This window comes from Glandiceps talaboti, chromosome 12, assembly GCF_964340395.1.
Source record: "Glandiceps talaboti chromosome 12, keGlaTala1.1, whole genome shotgun sequence".
Taxonomy (NCBI): domain Eukaryota; kingdom Metazoa; phylum Hemichordata; class Enteropneusta; family Spengelidae; genus Glandiceps; species Glandiceps talaboti.
Genome location: NC_135560.1, coordinates 9,885,058 through 9,903,233, shown reverse-complemented (window position 1 = coordinate 9,903,233; position 18,176 = coordinate 9,885,058). Strand labels below are relative to the sequence as shown.

At 37.6% G+C, this 18,176-nt stretch overlaps 1 protein-coding gene across 1 annotated transcript in view; it reads right to left on the bottom strand.

Moving 5' to 3' along the window:
• LOC144443280 (DNA mismatch repair protein Msh3-like) overlaps positions 1–14,154 on the bottom strand; it is a 31,503-nt gene extending 17,349 nt beyond the window's left edge. The window contains exons 1-6 of the mRNA XM_078132719.1: positions 13,821–14,154; positions 12,553–12,676; positions 11,270–11,736; positions 10,435–10,669; positions 1,115–1,248; positions 286–452 (exon numbers count right to left, since the gene is read on the bottom strand). Coding sequence (XP_077988845.1) covers positions 286–452; positions 1,115–1,248; positions 10,435–10,669; positions 11,270–11,736; positions 12,553–12,676; positions 13,821–14,036 — 1,343 coding nt within the window. The 5' untranslated portion in view covers positions 14,037–14,154. The remainder of the gene's footprint in view (positions 1–285; positions 453–1,114; positions 1,249–10,434; positions 10,670–11,269; positions 11,737–12,552; positions 12,677–13,820) is intronic.
• Between the last annotated feature and the right edge of the window lie 4,022 nt (positions 14,155–18,176).

The window sequence follows — 18,176 nt, the reverse complement described above, 5'->3', positions numbered from 1 at the left end:
TAGAATACTTTTTAATATGCAGAAAAAAATTACATCCCCAAAACATATAAACTCAGCTTGAGCCCCTTTAAGTGATGAGACTTTTTAATATTTTGTGGTATAATTTCTATATTTCAGTACTTCATAGAACAATGATTCACACTTTTCCATCACTGTAAAGGAAATTCCATTGTCTTGAGTGGTTTGAAATTCCATGACTTCATAGAGTGTGTAAACCCAGTATATCCCAGGATCAATGTAAATGCAAAATGAGTAAGACCATGTGAACTTTGAACTTGAACCTACCAGCTTGCCGTGATCGTGTTGATAATTTTCTCTGAATTTTCAGATAATGTCATTGGTAATAATAACTCTACAGGCTGGATATGACTAATCCTGGTTTCTAATTCACTGCGACTGTTGTTATCTTCAAATTCATCATAAATGATATCACCAGTAGCTGGTTGTACTGCCTGTAAAAATGAACAAAGTAAAAGTTTGGTGTACAAAAATTAGTAGTAGTTCTACAGTTAAAACTTGTCATTATCAAGCTTTCAGTCATACTACTGTGTTGGAGTTAAAATGGCAAAGCTTCCTTAGTCTGCCAGCAATTTATCCCATTATCATACATACATATTACACTGTAACATTTGTCAGGTTGTTGCTGCATCACTGCTATAACATTTTAGCCTGTTTACATCAAGATCTGTGATTTTGCCTCGCTGTCTTACTAACTGCTTGTAATGCTAGCAACAGCAAATGGTTACTATGGCCACGCCCCTCAATAGCAGTTATCAACATGACTGTCTGTAGTTATTTACATAATATTCATAATATGTAAATCATGTTGCTGTTGTGCTCATCTCAATCAGAGCAGTTATGTATTGACTTCATTTGAATAGTAAAATAGACTGATGTACGTTATTACTCCACAATGTGACCAATCAGTTTGAGTGTATAATTTTCAAATCACATTAATCATTTGCCGTGGATATCAATACAAGCAGTTAGTGAGATAGCGAAGCAAAAACTCAGATCAGCTTGTAAACAGGCTAATATCATTCATATAAACCTCACTATTTCACTAAACCAATGTCTATAGTGTCTGGTTTTTGTTTTTTTTATTAAAACTTACCACTAAACCAATGTGTACATTGTCTGGTTTTGCTGTTTTAGACTTGACTTCAGCCACACACATAAGGTAGTTATCATCAGTGTATGAATTGGACATGTCATCACCATGGCTACAACTGCTAGATGGGTCAACATGTAAACCAGTGTTAAGGTCAACACATATGCAAAGGAGAATTCAAACTTAAAAGGAGATCAAAGTGTAGATGATACTGCATAAAGATGTGTTAAAACCAAGCTGTCAGGAATGAGAAACAGCATACTGTGGTTACACACATTTATCTCTCAACATTTGAAATTATGCGTTACATATGTATGTATGTATGTATGTATGTATGTATGTATGTATGTATGTATGTATGTATGTATGTATGTATGTATGTATGTATGTATGTATGTATGTATGTATGTATGTATGTATGTATGTATGTATGTATATACACACACACCCAAGCATGCACACATGTGTACATATGTACATACATGCATGACATGTCACAAAAAATGCATTTTGTTTTCTTAGTCAAATTAGAATTTTTGACTTATTACTGTCTTAAATTCTATGTTAATACATGTGTGTTCCTTTGTCCTTTTGAATATTTACCATTTTGTTGACTTTGAACTAGTTTCCGAGAAAAGCCTGCCTATGAATTATTCAAACTGTTTTGTACTAAATTGCTACAATTACAAATGAACGAATAGACATCAAAGAGGATTTGTAGACAATGGAAGGGAAAACAATGCGCACTTTAACCCTGTCGCTGCCTATTTGGCTGCAAGATATGTCATGCCTGTCCTTTCTCACCAGCCTCCTCTTACCGGAGAGGTTGACCGATGTGTGAGGGCGCCCAGTCATAGCATACCTGTAGTAGCATCGACAATAATTGACACCTTGGTTTCACAGTAACTTGAAACTTTATTTACTGTAGACTTGTCATACTTGAATGCTTATAATCACGTAATGAAACGTAATCACACACTGTGGCACACTATGTCGCAGACACGTAAACTGAAAATAACACAATAAATAACACTTGTAAATACAAAATACAACACTTCAAATCTCTAGTAATAACTTAGGTGAATAGCGCCACCTATTGACAGGAATGAGAAATCGACTCCAATACTTTAACACTGTTACTAAGTTATGTGTACTTACAGGAGTTCTAGAACAGTAATAGTACTCAAAAACATGATAAGAACTTACAACTATTCATAAGATATCTCGCAAGGTCTAATATCAAAGTCAAAGTCCTTCAATATTCTGTATCTCACGATGGTAAAATTCACATCCGGTGCAAACATGTGACGATGACAATCGATGGTAGTGGCAATGATAACTTGCAACAAAACAGATCTAAAAGTCGATCATTTACATTCAAAATACCTAAAAGTGTTTCACAAAGGTCTAAAGTAAGTACGAACCTCTGTTATCGGGGTTAACTCGTCTGTAGTCAAGTAATAATGTGGAATATTTCTTCCCACACACGTTAGCCCAAAAGGCACACTTCAAAACTTTGTTTCCTTCCCATGCGCATGTGCGAGCGCCCTCAACCTACATCTAGCAAAATTTAAGCTACAACATCCCGGCCCCCCTAATTACGCAGAGGTATACTCAAAGTAATTAGAACTAACTTATTTTTCAATACACTAGTTTTCAAATCCGCTTTACGTAGCACCAGGTGTTGCTTTGAAAAGTTCACGAGAAATTATCTCAATGGTCCAATCAATAACTAAATTTCAAACCATGAAACTACTCGCGTGCAAATTTACGAACTCAAATGCAGCCTAATACTACAAGTTCTATAATCAGTCCATAAACACAACTAAATAATTATGGCTTTAAGAATCTAAAAATTCTTTGCGTCCACATTTTCTGAAAATCAACAGTCCACGAAAAATGCTGTCAACAGTCCCTAGTATGTACGATGACATATGAACAGTCCCTTTTCACATTAATTCCTCTTCATAGATGATCAAATAGATTAGTACGTTACAATCTGTTCTGCAACAATAATAGTCACTTCTTGCTTACAATACAGTTCAAATGTCAGCTTCCAAGATAACACACAATTTAGTAATAGGGCGTTCCAAAACAGATGTTCCCATCTTGACTCGTGCAATCCTAACCAATCCTTTCTCATCCGGAAATACATCAACCACTCTCCCCATTTGCCACTGATTTCTTGGAGAGTTGTCTGCAACTAACACTATGTCATTCTTTTCAATATTTCTCTCAGGATTCACCCATTTCTGACGTTCCTGCAGGCGTGTCAGATACTCCTTGCTCCATCTTCTCCAGAATACATTGGCCAAGTGTTGAATTTGCCGCCACCTCCTCCTAGCAAAGTTGTCTTCCTTCTGAAATACTCCAGGTGGTGGTACCTGTCCTGACTGTAACAATAGAAGGTGATTAGGTGTTAGTGCTTGAGGGTCTGTAGTATCATTCGATACTCTGGTGATTGGTCTACTGTTGATTACTGCCTCAACTTCGCACATCAGGGTTTGTAGTCCCTCATCATCTAAACGAGTATTCTGCTCTCTTAATAAGCCATATAGAATCTTCCGCACTGATCGTATCATCCTTTCCCAAACTCCTCCATGGTGGGAAGCATATGGTGGGTTAAATTCCCATTCTATGTCTTCTTGGCGCAAACTGGAGTGCATTCTTGACTGGTTCCATTTCTCTATCTCCTCCCTAAGCTCACGTTTTGCTCCTATCAAATTAGTACCATTATCAGACCTCAACTTACGAACAGGACCTCTTCTAGCAGCAAATCTTCTTATTGCGTTTATACATGAATCGGTGTTGAGGCTATGAGCAACCTCAATATGAACTGCTCTGATAGAAAAACAAGTGAACAACACTCCATAGCGTTTGACTGTGCTGCGCCCCCGCTTGATCTCAAATGGACCAAAATAGTCGACTCCAGACTGTGAGAATGGTGGTTCTCCAATAATCAGTCTCTGCTCTGGTAGATCAGCCATCTTTTGTGTCATCAGCTTGGCTCTATAGCGCTTACAAACAACACATTTAGCAATAATACTTCTGATCTTAACACTGGCTTTAGGAATCCAATATCGTTCACGCAGCTTTGTCAAGTGATGTTACTTCCCATATGTCCTGTATGTCGATGGATGTCTTCTAATATTAGCTCAGTAATTGGTGAGTCTTCTGGCAAGAGAATTGGGTGTTTTGTTTCCATGGGAATTGCTGCTCGTGACAGTCTTCCTCCAACCCTAACAACTCCATTACTGTCTTTAACTGGGTCTAATTTCATGAACCTATGTTCACAGTCCTTACTGATATCTGAAAAATGTCTTTCCTGTACATATTTGACTATGGACATCTCAGCTGCCCTCATGTCTGCTGCTGTTAAGTAGTCTGGCTTCTGACTATCATTGTGAGTAACTCTCTCAGCTCTATTCATCCGTTTCTTCAGATTCTCCTTCAGTCGTAGAATCCAAGCTACTGTAGTTTTCAGCCTTTCCCAGCTTGAATATCTGCTTAACAACTTGTCCATTGTTGTATGGGATTCTTCCTTCATGGTGCTTGCTGCAACCCCTTTTACTTCTGGGTCATCAGCAGGCAGATTTCTGCACAACTCTGTCTTAGGCCATTGTGACTCATCCATCTTTAGGAACGCTGGTCCATATAACCACTGTTTGGTCATCTTTTCGTCCTTGACCTGTAGTCCTCTCGAAGCTATGTCAGCCGCATTCAGTTTGGTGTTTACATACCTCCACTGCTCTGGTGATGATCCCTCATGTATGGTAGTGAGACGATTTGCCACAAAGGTATGAAACCTGCTAGTGTTATTGTTGATATAGCGTAACACTGACATACTATCTGTCCAATAGATAATCTTATCGAACTGGTAGTCCATTTCCTTTGTGATCATATGAGCAAACTTCACTGATATGCTCGCCGCTGTCAATTCCATCCTGGGTATTGTGATCCTTTTCAAGGGTGCGACTCTGGCCTTTCCCATCAACAGATTACAGTGTACTTGTCCTCTGTTGTCACTAAGTCGGGTATAAGCTGCAATCCCATAGCCCTTGTCACTAGCATCGGAAAACATATGAAGTTGACAGGAAGTGATCTGGACACCTCTAGGTTGTAGACTCCTTGGAACTGTGAGCTGTTCTATGTAAGCGATGTCTTCTACCCACTGCCGCCATTTCTTAAGGTCATCTCCACCTATAGGTTCGTCCTATCCAATATTCTGCTTGCAAAGAGACTGTAATAGTATCCTGGCTGGCAATACAAATGGAGCAGCAATGCCCAACGGGTCAAAGATTGTGCTAATCTTGGATAGAATACCTCTTCTAGTGTATGGTCCATCCTTCAGGTTTATCTTAAAACCAAAGGTATCTGTGTCGACTGACCACACTACTCCTAGAGCTCTCTCTATCTGCTGGTCATGTTGATCAAGGTTATATAGGAGTGTCTTGGCCCTCTCCTCTACAGGTATGGAGTTGTTAACAGCCTTACTTGTGCTGATCCACTTTGTTAAACGAAATCCACCCTTCTGGCAGAGTTCTCTTGTGTCCTTGGCCATTACAATGCCCTTCTCATCAGTATCAATGGACTTCAAGAAATCATCAACATAGAAATTCCTGAAGATACCGTCAACTACTTCAGAGTTAAAGTCCTGCTTGTTGTCTATTGCAGTCTGGTGAAGTGCAATGTTTGCACATGCTGGTGACGACACTGCTCCAAACAAGTGTGCAACCATTTTGTACTCATCTGGCTCTCTCGTGAAGTCTCCATCTGGCCACCAGAGAAATCTCAGACAGTCTGTATGATGATCTGAAACCTTGACCTGATGAAACATACTTTCGATATCGGCCATTATAGCCACAGGCCCCTGTCTGAATCTCAACAAAACATTCACAATGGTATTGGTCAAGTTGGGTCCTGACAGCAGTGTATCATTCAGCGACACACCCTTACACTTGGCTGAACAATCAAATACAACTCTTATTTTCTGTGGTTTTCTGGGATGGTATACGCCGTGGTGTGGTATATACCAGACTTTACCACTCTGGGAAGTGTCATCTTGAACACCATCTTCACTAACCTTCGTAGCATACCCACTGACTAACAATTTGTTCATGAAGTCTCTATAGTCTGTGAAGAACTTATAGTCCTTTACCATCCTTCTTCGGAGTGAATGCAGTCTATTCAGTGCTAAATCTCTGTTATCTGGCAACAATACACTTTCATCTCGGAAGGGTAAGTCCATAGAATAATGACCACCTTGGAATCTGATTGACTTGGTCATCTTCTCTTTGAACAGCTGATCTTCCCTGGAAGGCTCCTTCCTGGTGTCTACGCACCGCTCTGGGAAGTCTAAATTTATTGCATTTCTGACTAGCTGCTCCAACTGACGACTTTCCTCCAAGACTGTTACGTCTACCCTGTTGACTGCCAAATTACTATGAAGATCTTCCTTATCTCTGATTACATTCCACAAGATCCATCCAATGGCTGTTTTGGCTGCATATGGACTCCCTCGAGGTCCAGTTTTGATAACCTTTGGAGTGTAGGCATCAGGAACATTATTTCCAATTAACAGACCAATGTCAGCATTTAATGTAGGTACAGCAATCCCTTTTAGGTGATCCCATCTTTCAATGTCCTTCTGTGTTGGGATGTGTTTACTTGTCACAGGGATCCTCTCTTTGGTGTACAGTGGTGGCAAACTAACGCAGTCATGACCATCCAAATCGCTAACCGTTAATGCACTGATCTGGTGAGTTGTGAGGCATTGTGGTGACCCCATAGTGTCTAGCTTAACTGTCATTTTCCGCCCAGTCACCCCAAGCTGCTTGGCTAGGCCTTCAGTACAAAAGCTGACATTGCTTCCTGTATCTAAGAACGCATATGTCTCAACAGCTATGTTATTCCGGGCTCTGACTACGACTGGTACAATGGCCATGGTGCATTCTCCACTGTCGCCGGCCCCCATTGAACACTGTGCCTTGTCTAGTACAGTTCTGTCCATACAGGTATTGGAATTAATGGAAACCCCTTGCTGTGACTTGGCAGTATCGCTGATTTCCACTGAACTCTTGTGAGCTCGGTCCTCGTCATGAAGTATAGTAGGGTGTTTCTCATTACACCTATCACAAGATAATCTGGCTCTGCATTGTCTTATCAGATGTCCCTGCTTGAGGCATCCATAGCAAAGTCCCTTGGACTTGACAAAGTCTGACCTATACCTTGCGGGTTTACTTACAAAGTTTAGACATGAATTTAATACATGTCCAGAGTCACTGCAATAACCACATGGTTTATCGAAGGCGAATTTCTTGCTGGTTTTGTTCTGATCAGTTCCTGCTGATGTTTGTTTACCATCCTTATACAGCGAACTGGCATTACAAGATTCCACATTGGTTGCCAAAACCTTTCCTCCAGCCTGTTTACCTCTGAACTGCCTTCCTGATGTATTAAATACTCTCTTTGTCTCCGAAACAAGCATATCTCTTCCGTACATAGGATCAGTAGCTTTCCTTGCTTCTCTACGAACAAAATCGACCAAATGTTTGAACTGCACAGCTTCATCTTGATCTCTATTGTTTTGGACAATATTCCTCCACTTGTCATGTAGCCAGAATGGAAGCTTCTTTACTATCTGTCTAATGTTGTCTGCATATTCTAGTACCTTGCCAGCATCTACAGTGCCAACAGCATATTGACACTCCATGAGAAACACTGCATAATCATCGAGTGCTTTAGCATCATCTGATTTGATTGCTGGCCAATTCAAGGCCTTCTTAATGTATGCAGCAGCAACAACTTCTGGATCTCCATATCTGGTTTTCAATTCTACCATAGCCTTGGAATAGCCTATGTCACTATTCAAGTGTGAGTAACCCAATATGATCTTATGTGCTTCGCCTGTCGTATATTGTTCTAAGTAGCTCATTCTTTCATCATCAGAATCTGTGTAGGCTACTATCCTGGTAGTGAACTGGCGTAGAAATCTAGGAAAGTCCATGGGATTTCCTCCAAATTTACTCAACTCAACCTGTGGTTTTCTAAGTTCCTTTGTAATACAACGTGCGGTCATTTCACCTATGTTCTGTGTACCTGCATGCTGAACTACTGAAGATACTGGTTGTGTTGACACAGGTACTTCTGGACGCTGGACAGTACCATTACCAACAGGACGATCAATTGACATGGGTATTGTCTCTGGAGCTCGAATTGTATAATTACTGTGTTCATCTGGTCTACTGTATCTGCTGAATCCGCTAACAAGGTGAGATTGTACTCCTTCAGGTTGCTGTAAAGTCTCCATTTGCGGATTTCTTGTCTTTGTTCTAGGCTGACTTGGCTCAGGCAATGAATAAACATAATCTCTTACTTCAGCTGTAGTGTCTACTGGTTGCCTCCTTGACTCGGGTAGTAACTTGGTACCACTTGACTTGGGTTTTACATCAACTCTATGCTTGATTGACTCAGGCCTTGTGATTTGAGTGTCAAGACAGCTACCATTTACATTTTCTTCAAAACGCTCCAAGACTTGTGTGCGGGCATTACTGACAGCCATTTCCTGCTTTAGTCTGAACTCTTCTTCCAATTTCCCCAGTTGTAGTCTTGACATTTCTAATTCCATTTCAAGCCTTTTGCCTTGAATGTCTAACCGGAGTTTTTCTTCTAAAGCTGACTTACGTACATTAATTTCTGCCTGCTTCTGTTCCTCTTGTAGCCGCAACAATGATGTTGTAGAATATCTGGAGCCTCTACTGGACTTCGATTTACTGGTCTTGCCACTAGTTTGGGATGCACTGTCTTCTGGGTCTATAAAACGGCCAAAATAATTCTCGACAGATGTTTGCATTTCCCTCACATAACTACGTCTGCCAGCAAACATGAGACTGTAGAAACCTTGGTCATGCTCAGAAAGACAGTAATACAAGTCATTCTCAGCAGTGAGATATTGATCATAAAGTCTTAGAAACTGCTTGTGATGTTCTAAAACCTGTGCTTTACTACCATGCACCCTTAACAAATTGTTCAGAGCTTCGATAATATCTTCAAGCTCCCTTACTGCCTGGTCGTAGGCTACTTGCCTTCTTTCACGCATCGTTACAATAGACTCATCTGGTTCTATACCTGCCATGGCTGATAAACTTCTGTTGTGCAATTAAATATTGACACACCTGTTGTTTAGAGTTAACTTCTTTCTTTTCTTCTCATCAAACAGAATTGAAGAGTTCACTTTATCTTCTCACATTGAGTATACACCCAAATATCTGGTTGAGTCTTGAGTTGAGTTACCTTGTTTTCTTGGAACAGATATTGAGAGTTTGATGTATCTTCTTACAGTTTCACATTACATCAACGGTTTACTCTCTCTTCTTATGTTCAAGTTATTCCACCACAGAGTTTACTATGTAGTAGCATCGACAATAATTGACACCTTGGTTTCACAGTAACTTGAAACTTTATTTACTGTAGACTTGTCATACTTGAATGCTTATAATCACGTAATGAAACGTAATCACACACTGTGGCACACTATGTCGCAGACACGTAAACTGAAAATAACACAATAAATAACACTTGTAAATACAAAATACAACACTTCAAATCTCTAGTAATAACTTAGGTGGATAGCGCCACCTATTGACATGAATGAGAAATCGACTCCAATACTTTAACACTGTTACTAAGTTATGTGTACTTACAGGAGTTCTAGAACAGTAATAGTACTCAAAAACATGATAAGAACTTACAACTATTCATAAGATATCTCGCAAGGTCTAATATCAAAGTCAAAGTCCTTCAATATTCTGTATCTCACGATGGTAAAATTCACATCCGGTGCAAACATGTGACGATGACAATCGATGGTAGTGGCAATGATAACTTGCAACAAAACAGATCTAAAAGTCGATCATTTACATTCAAAATACCTAAAAGTGTTTCACAAAGGTCTAAAGTAAGTACGAACCTCTGTTATCGGGGTTAACTCGTCTGTAGTCAAGTAATAATGTGGAATATTTCTTCCCACACACGTTGGCCCAAAAGGCACACTTCAAAACTTTGTTTCCTTCCCATGCGCATGTGCGAGCGCCCTCAACCTACATCTAGCAAAATTTAAGCTACAACATCACCTTACAGACTAGCTGCCGACATAATGCAATAAAATGGTATGTTGGGCATTACAGAAGCTTGACCTCATCACCTGGGCTACCCTCTTTCAGTATTTTTCATCAATTGATTGAGTGCAATCCTGGAGAATGGATGGCAAATGTTGCATACCATTCACCAACCATTTGTCTACAGTGCACTAAATAAAAGGATATCTTCTCCAATGAGTGTTGACTTGGTGTACAAAGCTGTTAATTTTCTTGTAAATGGTCCACTTTTGTTGTCACCAGCAGCTTTCAAAGCAGCAGTCTCTGTTTGCTTGACAACTCCAACTTTATAGCCAGCACTGACTAGTCTTGTCACATGTACAAATAGTCTGTGTACCGGTATACTGGCCGTCATGAAGTTATGATCTAAGTGACAGAATATATTCAGTTCTTTGGCTGCAATCTGTTGAAGAAATTGGTGGTCAGTAACAAAATGGGTTATTATACCACATGAAAGCAAACATAAGTAGTATACATTCAAACAGAAAGTACAGAATTTAGTTTCTGGTTACTCAATGTCTCCACAAAGCACAACTACAACATGCATTGTTACACATGTACATTTACATAATGACTTCATTTGACTGCAAGATATGCAATGCAGTCTGATGAGTGTAATCACTCCTCACTGCAGCCAATCAGCTTATGGGAATATTTTCAAATCACAACATCCACTTCATATAGGATTCTATTAACAAACTGAGTGTACAACAGCTATCAGAGTCACAGATCAGCTCCGTAGATAAACGGAGTAAACAGACTAGAACCAACTTGAGGCACCACTATTACCTAAATGTTAACTAGACTATACTTACATCAAATTCATCTCGTATCATAATCATGTTTGTTTGTTTGTGCATTGAAATGGAGTCTACCTAAACTATTTTCTTAATATCATATGTCAGAATGTATGACTAAAATAGTGTGTGCGGTTTGTTGCAGCTCCACAAAGGCTGACAATAGGTACCCCTGGTGTTTTTACTAAATTTGACATATATCTCACCTGTGCATCTTCACCAAAGAATCTGTATTTATATCCGCATTCAACAAATAAGACAGAATGTGGGTATTGTTCCTTGATTTCCATAAATTGTACTTCAAGTGGTGTATACTTTGATTTGCTCCGTGAAGCCTTCACACTACATGTACCCTCTATTTTCCCTCTACTTTTGGATTCTACTCCAAATATGCCTTTGACCTTGGCTTTCATAGGTTGATCTTGTATCTCCATATCATCTTGGCTATCAGATTGTGCATCATCATTTCCACTGTTGCCATTGGATGTGGAAGTTCTTCTATTTAAGGAAACACGCTTAGATTCAGCAGAACTTGCTGCAGTAGATCTTTGTCTAATTGTTTGGTTAGATGTTTTCTCCAGTTCAGAAGTATTACCACTACTTGCAGAAAAGCCTCCTAGTTTGGACAGAGTATCACTAGATATACTTACTTTACTTGAAGTTGAAGGAGTACCTACGAACAAAGTAAATAACATAATGTATGTGTAACATAAAACTGATTAAAATAACATTATGTGCAACATCAAATTGAGAAATCCTGTTTTTCTCCAACTAGTAATCACTTGTGTACAGACAAATATCCCTTTGGGAGAAAGAGATATATTAAAGTATTTTGCCACAGCCATCACCTTTTAACAGTACTTTACCTGAAGATGGTTTTTAATCTGATAGAGAAAAACACCTGATTTACTCTATTTACCACGGTTTTCAATCTCTGTTATATTCTACAATATTATACTACCTAGGTTGTTTCATGTAGATCACAGAAAATCAAGACCACTACAACAAATGGAGCTACTACTATACGTAAAGGCAGCAGTACTTAATTTCTAAGTTTTTCATGACCTGACCAACCCTATATCTCTTTAATCTGGTGAAGAAAAATTGACCTCTACGGCAGAGTTAGAAAAATATCACAACATCACTGATTGTCACCCTATGAACATGTACCTGAGCATTAATAATCATTTATTGCTGAATTTTAATGAAACACATGGCTTCAATTATAACTGCTATTTCTAAGTCATTCAGACTGTTAAAGTATGATTATGAATTCAACGTATCACAAACAGATACTCACTTACTTTATGTTATTACTGTTTTTAATTTTCAACTGACGGACTGACCTACATTGTGTATCAGTTTTAAGGTGTTATGACTGCTTGACCATCGTTAAGGTGTTACGACGGTGTTTGTTGTTAAATTTCACCAATAATAATTTAGTCTAGCTAAAAGCATAATTTTGACAAATTTTTGTATAATGTCATACCTTCCAATCCCTGGTTCACCTTGGCAGGAGGGGGACTATCCTTTTCTAATTTAGCTTTCTTGCTTACTGGTGTCTGACTATCATCATTACTGCTTCTCTTCCTGAATGGTGAGTGAACTTTGACCTGAAAGGATACCACAATGGGAAGACAATGCATTATTTATATACAATATACATGTACCTCAAAGACAGTGGGTGAGTTCAGAATAAAAGCTGTTTGCAATCTGTTAGCTAGATTGTCCATGGTGCTGAATATGTGACTGCGCTAGCTCTTGTCTACTATGAGAGTAAGCATAGTCACAGATTAGCGCCATGGATAGTTAACGGATTGCAAACTGCTTTTATTCTGAACTCACCCATTGGACACACAAATAACATGCCTATACCTAATATCAATGTAATTTTTATTATCTTTTGATTTTCCATGCACAACAAACCTATATTCTGGAAACTAATAGATAAGGCAAATTACACAGTTCTGTAAATAATTTTTTTTTAAAATTACAGTTCTACACACATGTCATATTCAACTGTAATGTAATAATAAAGTAACAGCACTAATGGAACACAGTTTTAATATAAGTGCCTTTAAAAAGAAAATGACACTATACTGTATACAATTCCATTGGATAATTATTACCCCTGCCACAAACCTATAGTATATTGGTACAGTAGCTGTTAAACAATCCCAGGTATACATTGTCCTCGACTCCCTGGGGATCATACAATCCCTGCAACCTCTGTAAGCTTACAGAATTAAATCCTTCATATGGTAACTTCTGTCCTACCAGGACCCCATTATGATAATAAAGTTTTAACCATGTAATGACTTGGTTTCTGTAAACTCTACATAGTACACCCTAAATATAGGGTGTCAGGCTACAATATTGTTGAGATTTATTGACTACTACATGTATGTATGTAAAAATATCAAATGAATAAGTACATGGCATAAATGATTTAATAAACGTGTTATTACAAATACATATGTATCACTCATTACCAGTGTGATATACTGCATACAAATATTTGTCCAATTGTCCAGCTTCACAAATATTTCACTACAATATCGTTCGTTGTGACAGTGCATGACATGTGTAACCCATAGTATGTTCAGAATGTCAACAACAACAAAATCATCGATAATAATTATATACAGCCAAATAATAGAAACATAGATTTTTTTAAAAAAACCTTTCGCATGCCATGGCAGTCCCAAGTTTCATACCCTGCAAATTTCAGGTCACAAGTGTCTATACACGACTCACCGTTTTGATGTGCCTTTCTGGACTCTGAGTGCCGGACGACGATGTTTTGGCATCTATGTTATTTTCTTGCCCCGCCGTACTCTCTTTCTTCTGCGAGGTACACGGACTGAAGAATCTCGACAAAGTAACTTGTGTTTTGGTGTCAGAGGCAGAGGAGGCCGGCGAACTGGTATCACCGGAGCTTTTACGAAGCTTTCCTAAATTAGGCTTCGGCATACTCGAATTCTTGTGCCACACACTTTAAACAGGTTATCCGACTGGCTGAGGCTAAATGTACAATGTAGTGATTCAAAGGGGACGGCCATATACAGCCATGTTACATCAGGACCTGAAATCACCTTTGATTTAGCGCGCCATCTTGACATGCCAAGTGTCTAATTAACAGGAAGTTGGGGCGTTCGAGCCTCTTAAGTTTACCGAAAAATGCAATTTCTCTCAGTGAAAACCAGGTGAAAACCAAGGGGACCACTCTAAATCATGTAAATGGGTGATGTTACTCCTCTTCAAGTGCAGCCAACGGGAAAATTTGTGATTTTCAATAATTATATGTTTTTCAAACCCAAAATAATGTTATTACTAGAATAGCCCCCCCCCCTCCTCCAATAAAATAAAGTAAAGGAGGGTGTTAATACCGTAATACTAATAGCTGTTCGTATGGTATAGTCTTAGTATATTTTATGTGACATGAAATAATGTAAAAAAAAAACACAAAAAAAAAACATTATATAGAGTCAAAAACAACAAACAGAAAACAATAGATAATTATAGATTTATATAAAACACTATAGTGTTGAATACAAAGATAATAATGAATTAGAGAATTTTCCAAAGCTATTTATGATGTTCGTAGATTATAACATTCACTGGCACTGGTGGTGAAAGATATCTACCCCTTCATCCCTAGCCCTCCCAGTAGGTTTCAACTTGCCCGCCAGCCCCACTGCCCACCCAATATTGAGAATTATTTACCCACTCCCCACCCGATCAATTCATTTTGACGTACTGGTTGGCAATGTGCGCCCCTCCGCCCACAATTCCAAGTATTCTCCTCCCACTCTATTAATATAAAATCGAGATTTCCCCAACGCAAATTATTCCCTGTTTTCTCTCCTATGCCTTCCTCTACCGTTGGAAACCCACTTAAGAATTGCGTAAGAACATAATTATATTTTTGCAAGAACAGCTTCGTTGACGGCACCTGCTGGCTCTTAGATCAGCATTCACCAAGAATTAACGCCAGTATTTCTTTATTTCGATCCATGGTCACCAGACATTAACGCAATTTAAATTCAACGTATAGAGTCACCGATTTCAATCTGACAATATTGGTGAATATTGCATGTGTTACGTTGACAGACTAATTTTGTGACCGGTCCCGACCGATTCGACTCTTGGCACCTCTCCATTGCGGCACCCTAGACTTGTTTTCTGCGGGGTTTTTGGGGGGTGTTTTTGACTCTGTATTTTAACTTTTCACCCGAATAGTCGAATAGTCACCGGTGAACACTAAATGGGAGAGCACTATTAACTGTGAAATTTGTTTAAAAGTTGACCACATTTTCCTCCACAAAATTTGAAATTAAACATGACAAATTTTAACAAAATGTAAAGATTATGCAACAAAAAAATCTCCCAAGGGACTTTTGCCAGTCTAATTACAACCAGTGTAGTAGATACTCCGACCACTGACAAGGCTGAGCAAGGGGTATTTTCGTACTTCGTAATCGGGCCATTTTATTTTTCAAACAAATGTATTTCATCTGTGTCGGCGTACTGCGTGTATATATATATATATATATATATATATATATATATATATATATATATATATATATATATATATATATATATATATATATATATAGTTTTGGTAGTACTGGAACTCTTTCTTGGGTGTAACTCGGAGTTTCACGCATATTGCGATCATCAGACACTATATATATATATATATATATATATATATATATATATATATATATATATATATATATATATAGTTTTGGTAGTACTGGAACTCTTTCTTGGTTACAACCAAGAAAGAGTTCCAGTACTACCAAAACTATTGCGCTCTGCCACTGCGGTATAGAGCACTGTCTTAGCAGATTGATACTCACCGAGTTTTATATATATATATATATATATATATATATATATATATATATATATATATATATATATATATATATATATATATATATATATATATTTCTATATAATCTATATTATATACCATCCATACGTAGAGACACTACATATAATGTGATATCACATGTACATAAGCCTTCAGCCCGGTCACAATGTAAACCAGAGTAACAAAATTTGGAATGTTGTGAATGATCTTTTGGGTAAGAAATACGTTCCTGATAACTTGCCAGAAAATTTAAATATTGATGTAAATGGTACTGGACGTGTTGTGTCAGACCCAGCTGAGGTAGTTCAGAGTTTCAATGATTTTTTTGTTCAAGTTGGTGAAAAGTTGGCAAACGATATTCCACATGCATCTTGTGATTATAGGGATTATCTTGATTTATCTTTACCACACTCCTTTTTTCTTCAACCAGTTACTGTCTTTGAGGTAACCAGACTTTTAGCCAATTTAGATTGCAAAAAAGCTAGCGGATGGGATAATCTACCCCCAAGGCTCCTTATCGACGCAGCTGATGTCATATCAAAGCCATAGGCCCACATTATAAATATTTCGTTTTCAATTGGTGTATTTCCCACAGCCCTAAAAATTGCAAAAGTTACGCCTATCTTCAAAAAAGGAGATAGGGAAATAGTTGGAAACTATAGACCGATATCAATTCTGCCCTTGTTTAACAAGGTTTTTGAAAAAGCTATAAATAAACAAATTACTTCCTACCTTGATAATTTCGATATTTTGTACAAGCACCAGTACGGCTTTAGAAAAAAAACATAGTACCAACCTGACCCTGATCAAAAATCCACAATTTGTCATGGTGTACCTCAAGGCTCAGTTCTGGGTCCCACTTTATTTCTTATCTATATAAATGATCTATAAAAGTCTTCAACATTCTTTGATTTTTCGACTGTTCGCAGACGATTCCAATCTTTTCCATTCTTTTTCTAATCCATATCACATTGATCTTACTACAGTATCAAATCATTTACATGATGTTCAACTCTGGTGTGCTAGCAATAAATTAACCATAAATAGAAATAAAACTAATTTTATTATCTTTAGGAGTCGACAACAAAAAATAGATGTAACTAGTTCTATTGTCATTCGTGGCGATCAAATCAAAGAGGTGGATGTTGTTTCGTTTGTTGGAATTTCATTAGATAAACACCTCACCAGCTGGTCTGACCATATTGACAGAATAAATATACTCACAAGGAAGAAATATGGAATTCTGTATAGACTAAGACACATTTTACCACTAAGTATTTTAATACTTTTGTACAATGCCTTTATACTTCCCCATATTTCTTACGGCCTAGAGGTTTGGGGCAGTACTTACCCAATATATCTGAATTGCATTCTAACTGCTCAAAAAATGATTGTTCGCACGATGCTGTTCAAATCTCACATGGAACACTCGGCTCCTTTATTTATACAGCTAAATATTCTAGATATTTACAAGCTTCACAAACTCTTAATAGGTTCTTTTATTTACAGCCTGGTTCACTTAAACTCACCACATATCTTGTCCGATTATTTTAGTGACAAAAAACATGAATATGACTCGAGACTCTGCCATCGTCAAAATCTTTACCCGTACCATGCGAGAACAAATACTGGTCAGTTTGCTATTTCATTCGTAGGTGCAAAAATTTGGAATGATATTCCTATTCAAATCAGATCGAAAAATTCCCAACATATTTTTAGGAAATCTCTGAAACAATATTTAGAAGAGCAGTACAGGTGATTGAATTGTAAACTTACAGATGTATAGACTTTTCGTTTATTGTATTAGACTTTTTCATGTAGTAAAAATTATTTTTGTGTGTATATGTATATGTATATGTATATGTATATGTATATGTATATGTATATGTATATGTATATGTATATGTATATGTATATGTATATGTATATGTATATGTATATGTATATGTATATGTATATGTATATGTATATGTATATGTATATGTATGTGATATATAAATATATATATATATATATATATATATATATATATATATATATATATATATATATATATATATATATATATATTTTTTTTTTTTTTTCTCTCTCTCCCAGTTATGTTTTCAGTCATCTTAATGACTGAACCCTCTTATTGTTATCATTCGCAATGTACAATGTCGGGGATCAGGCTAGACTAGCTGTAAGCTATTTCTTGACTCCCCATTTACCCTTCTCTCTTTTGT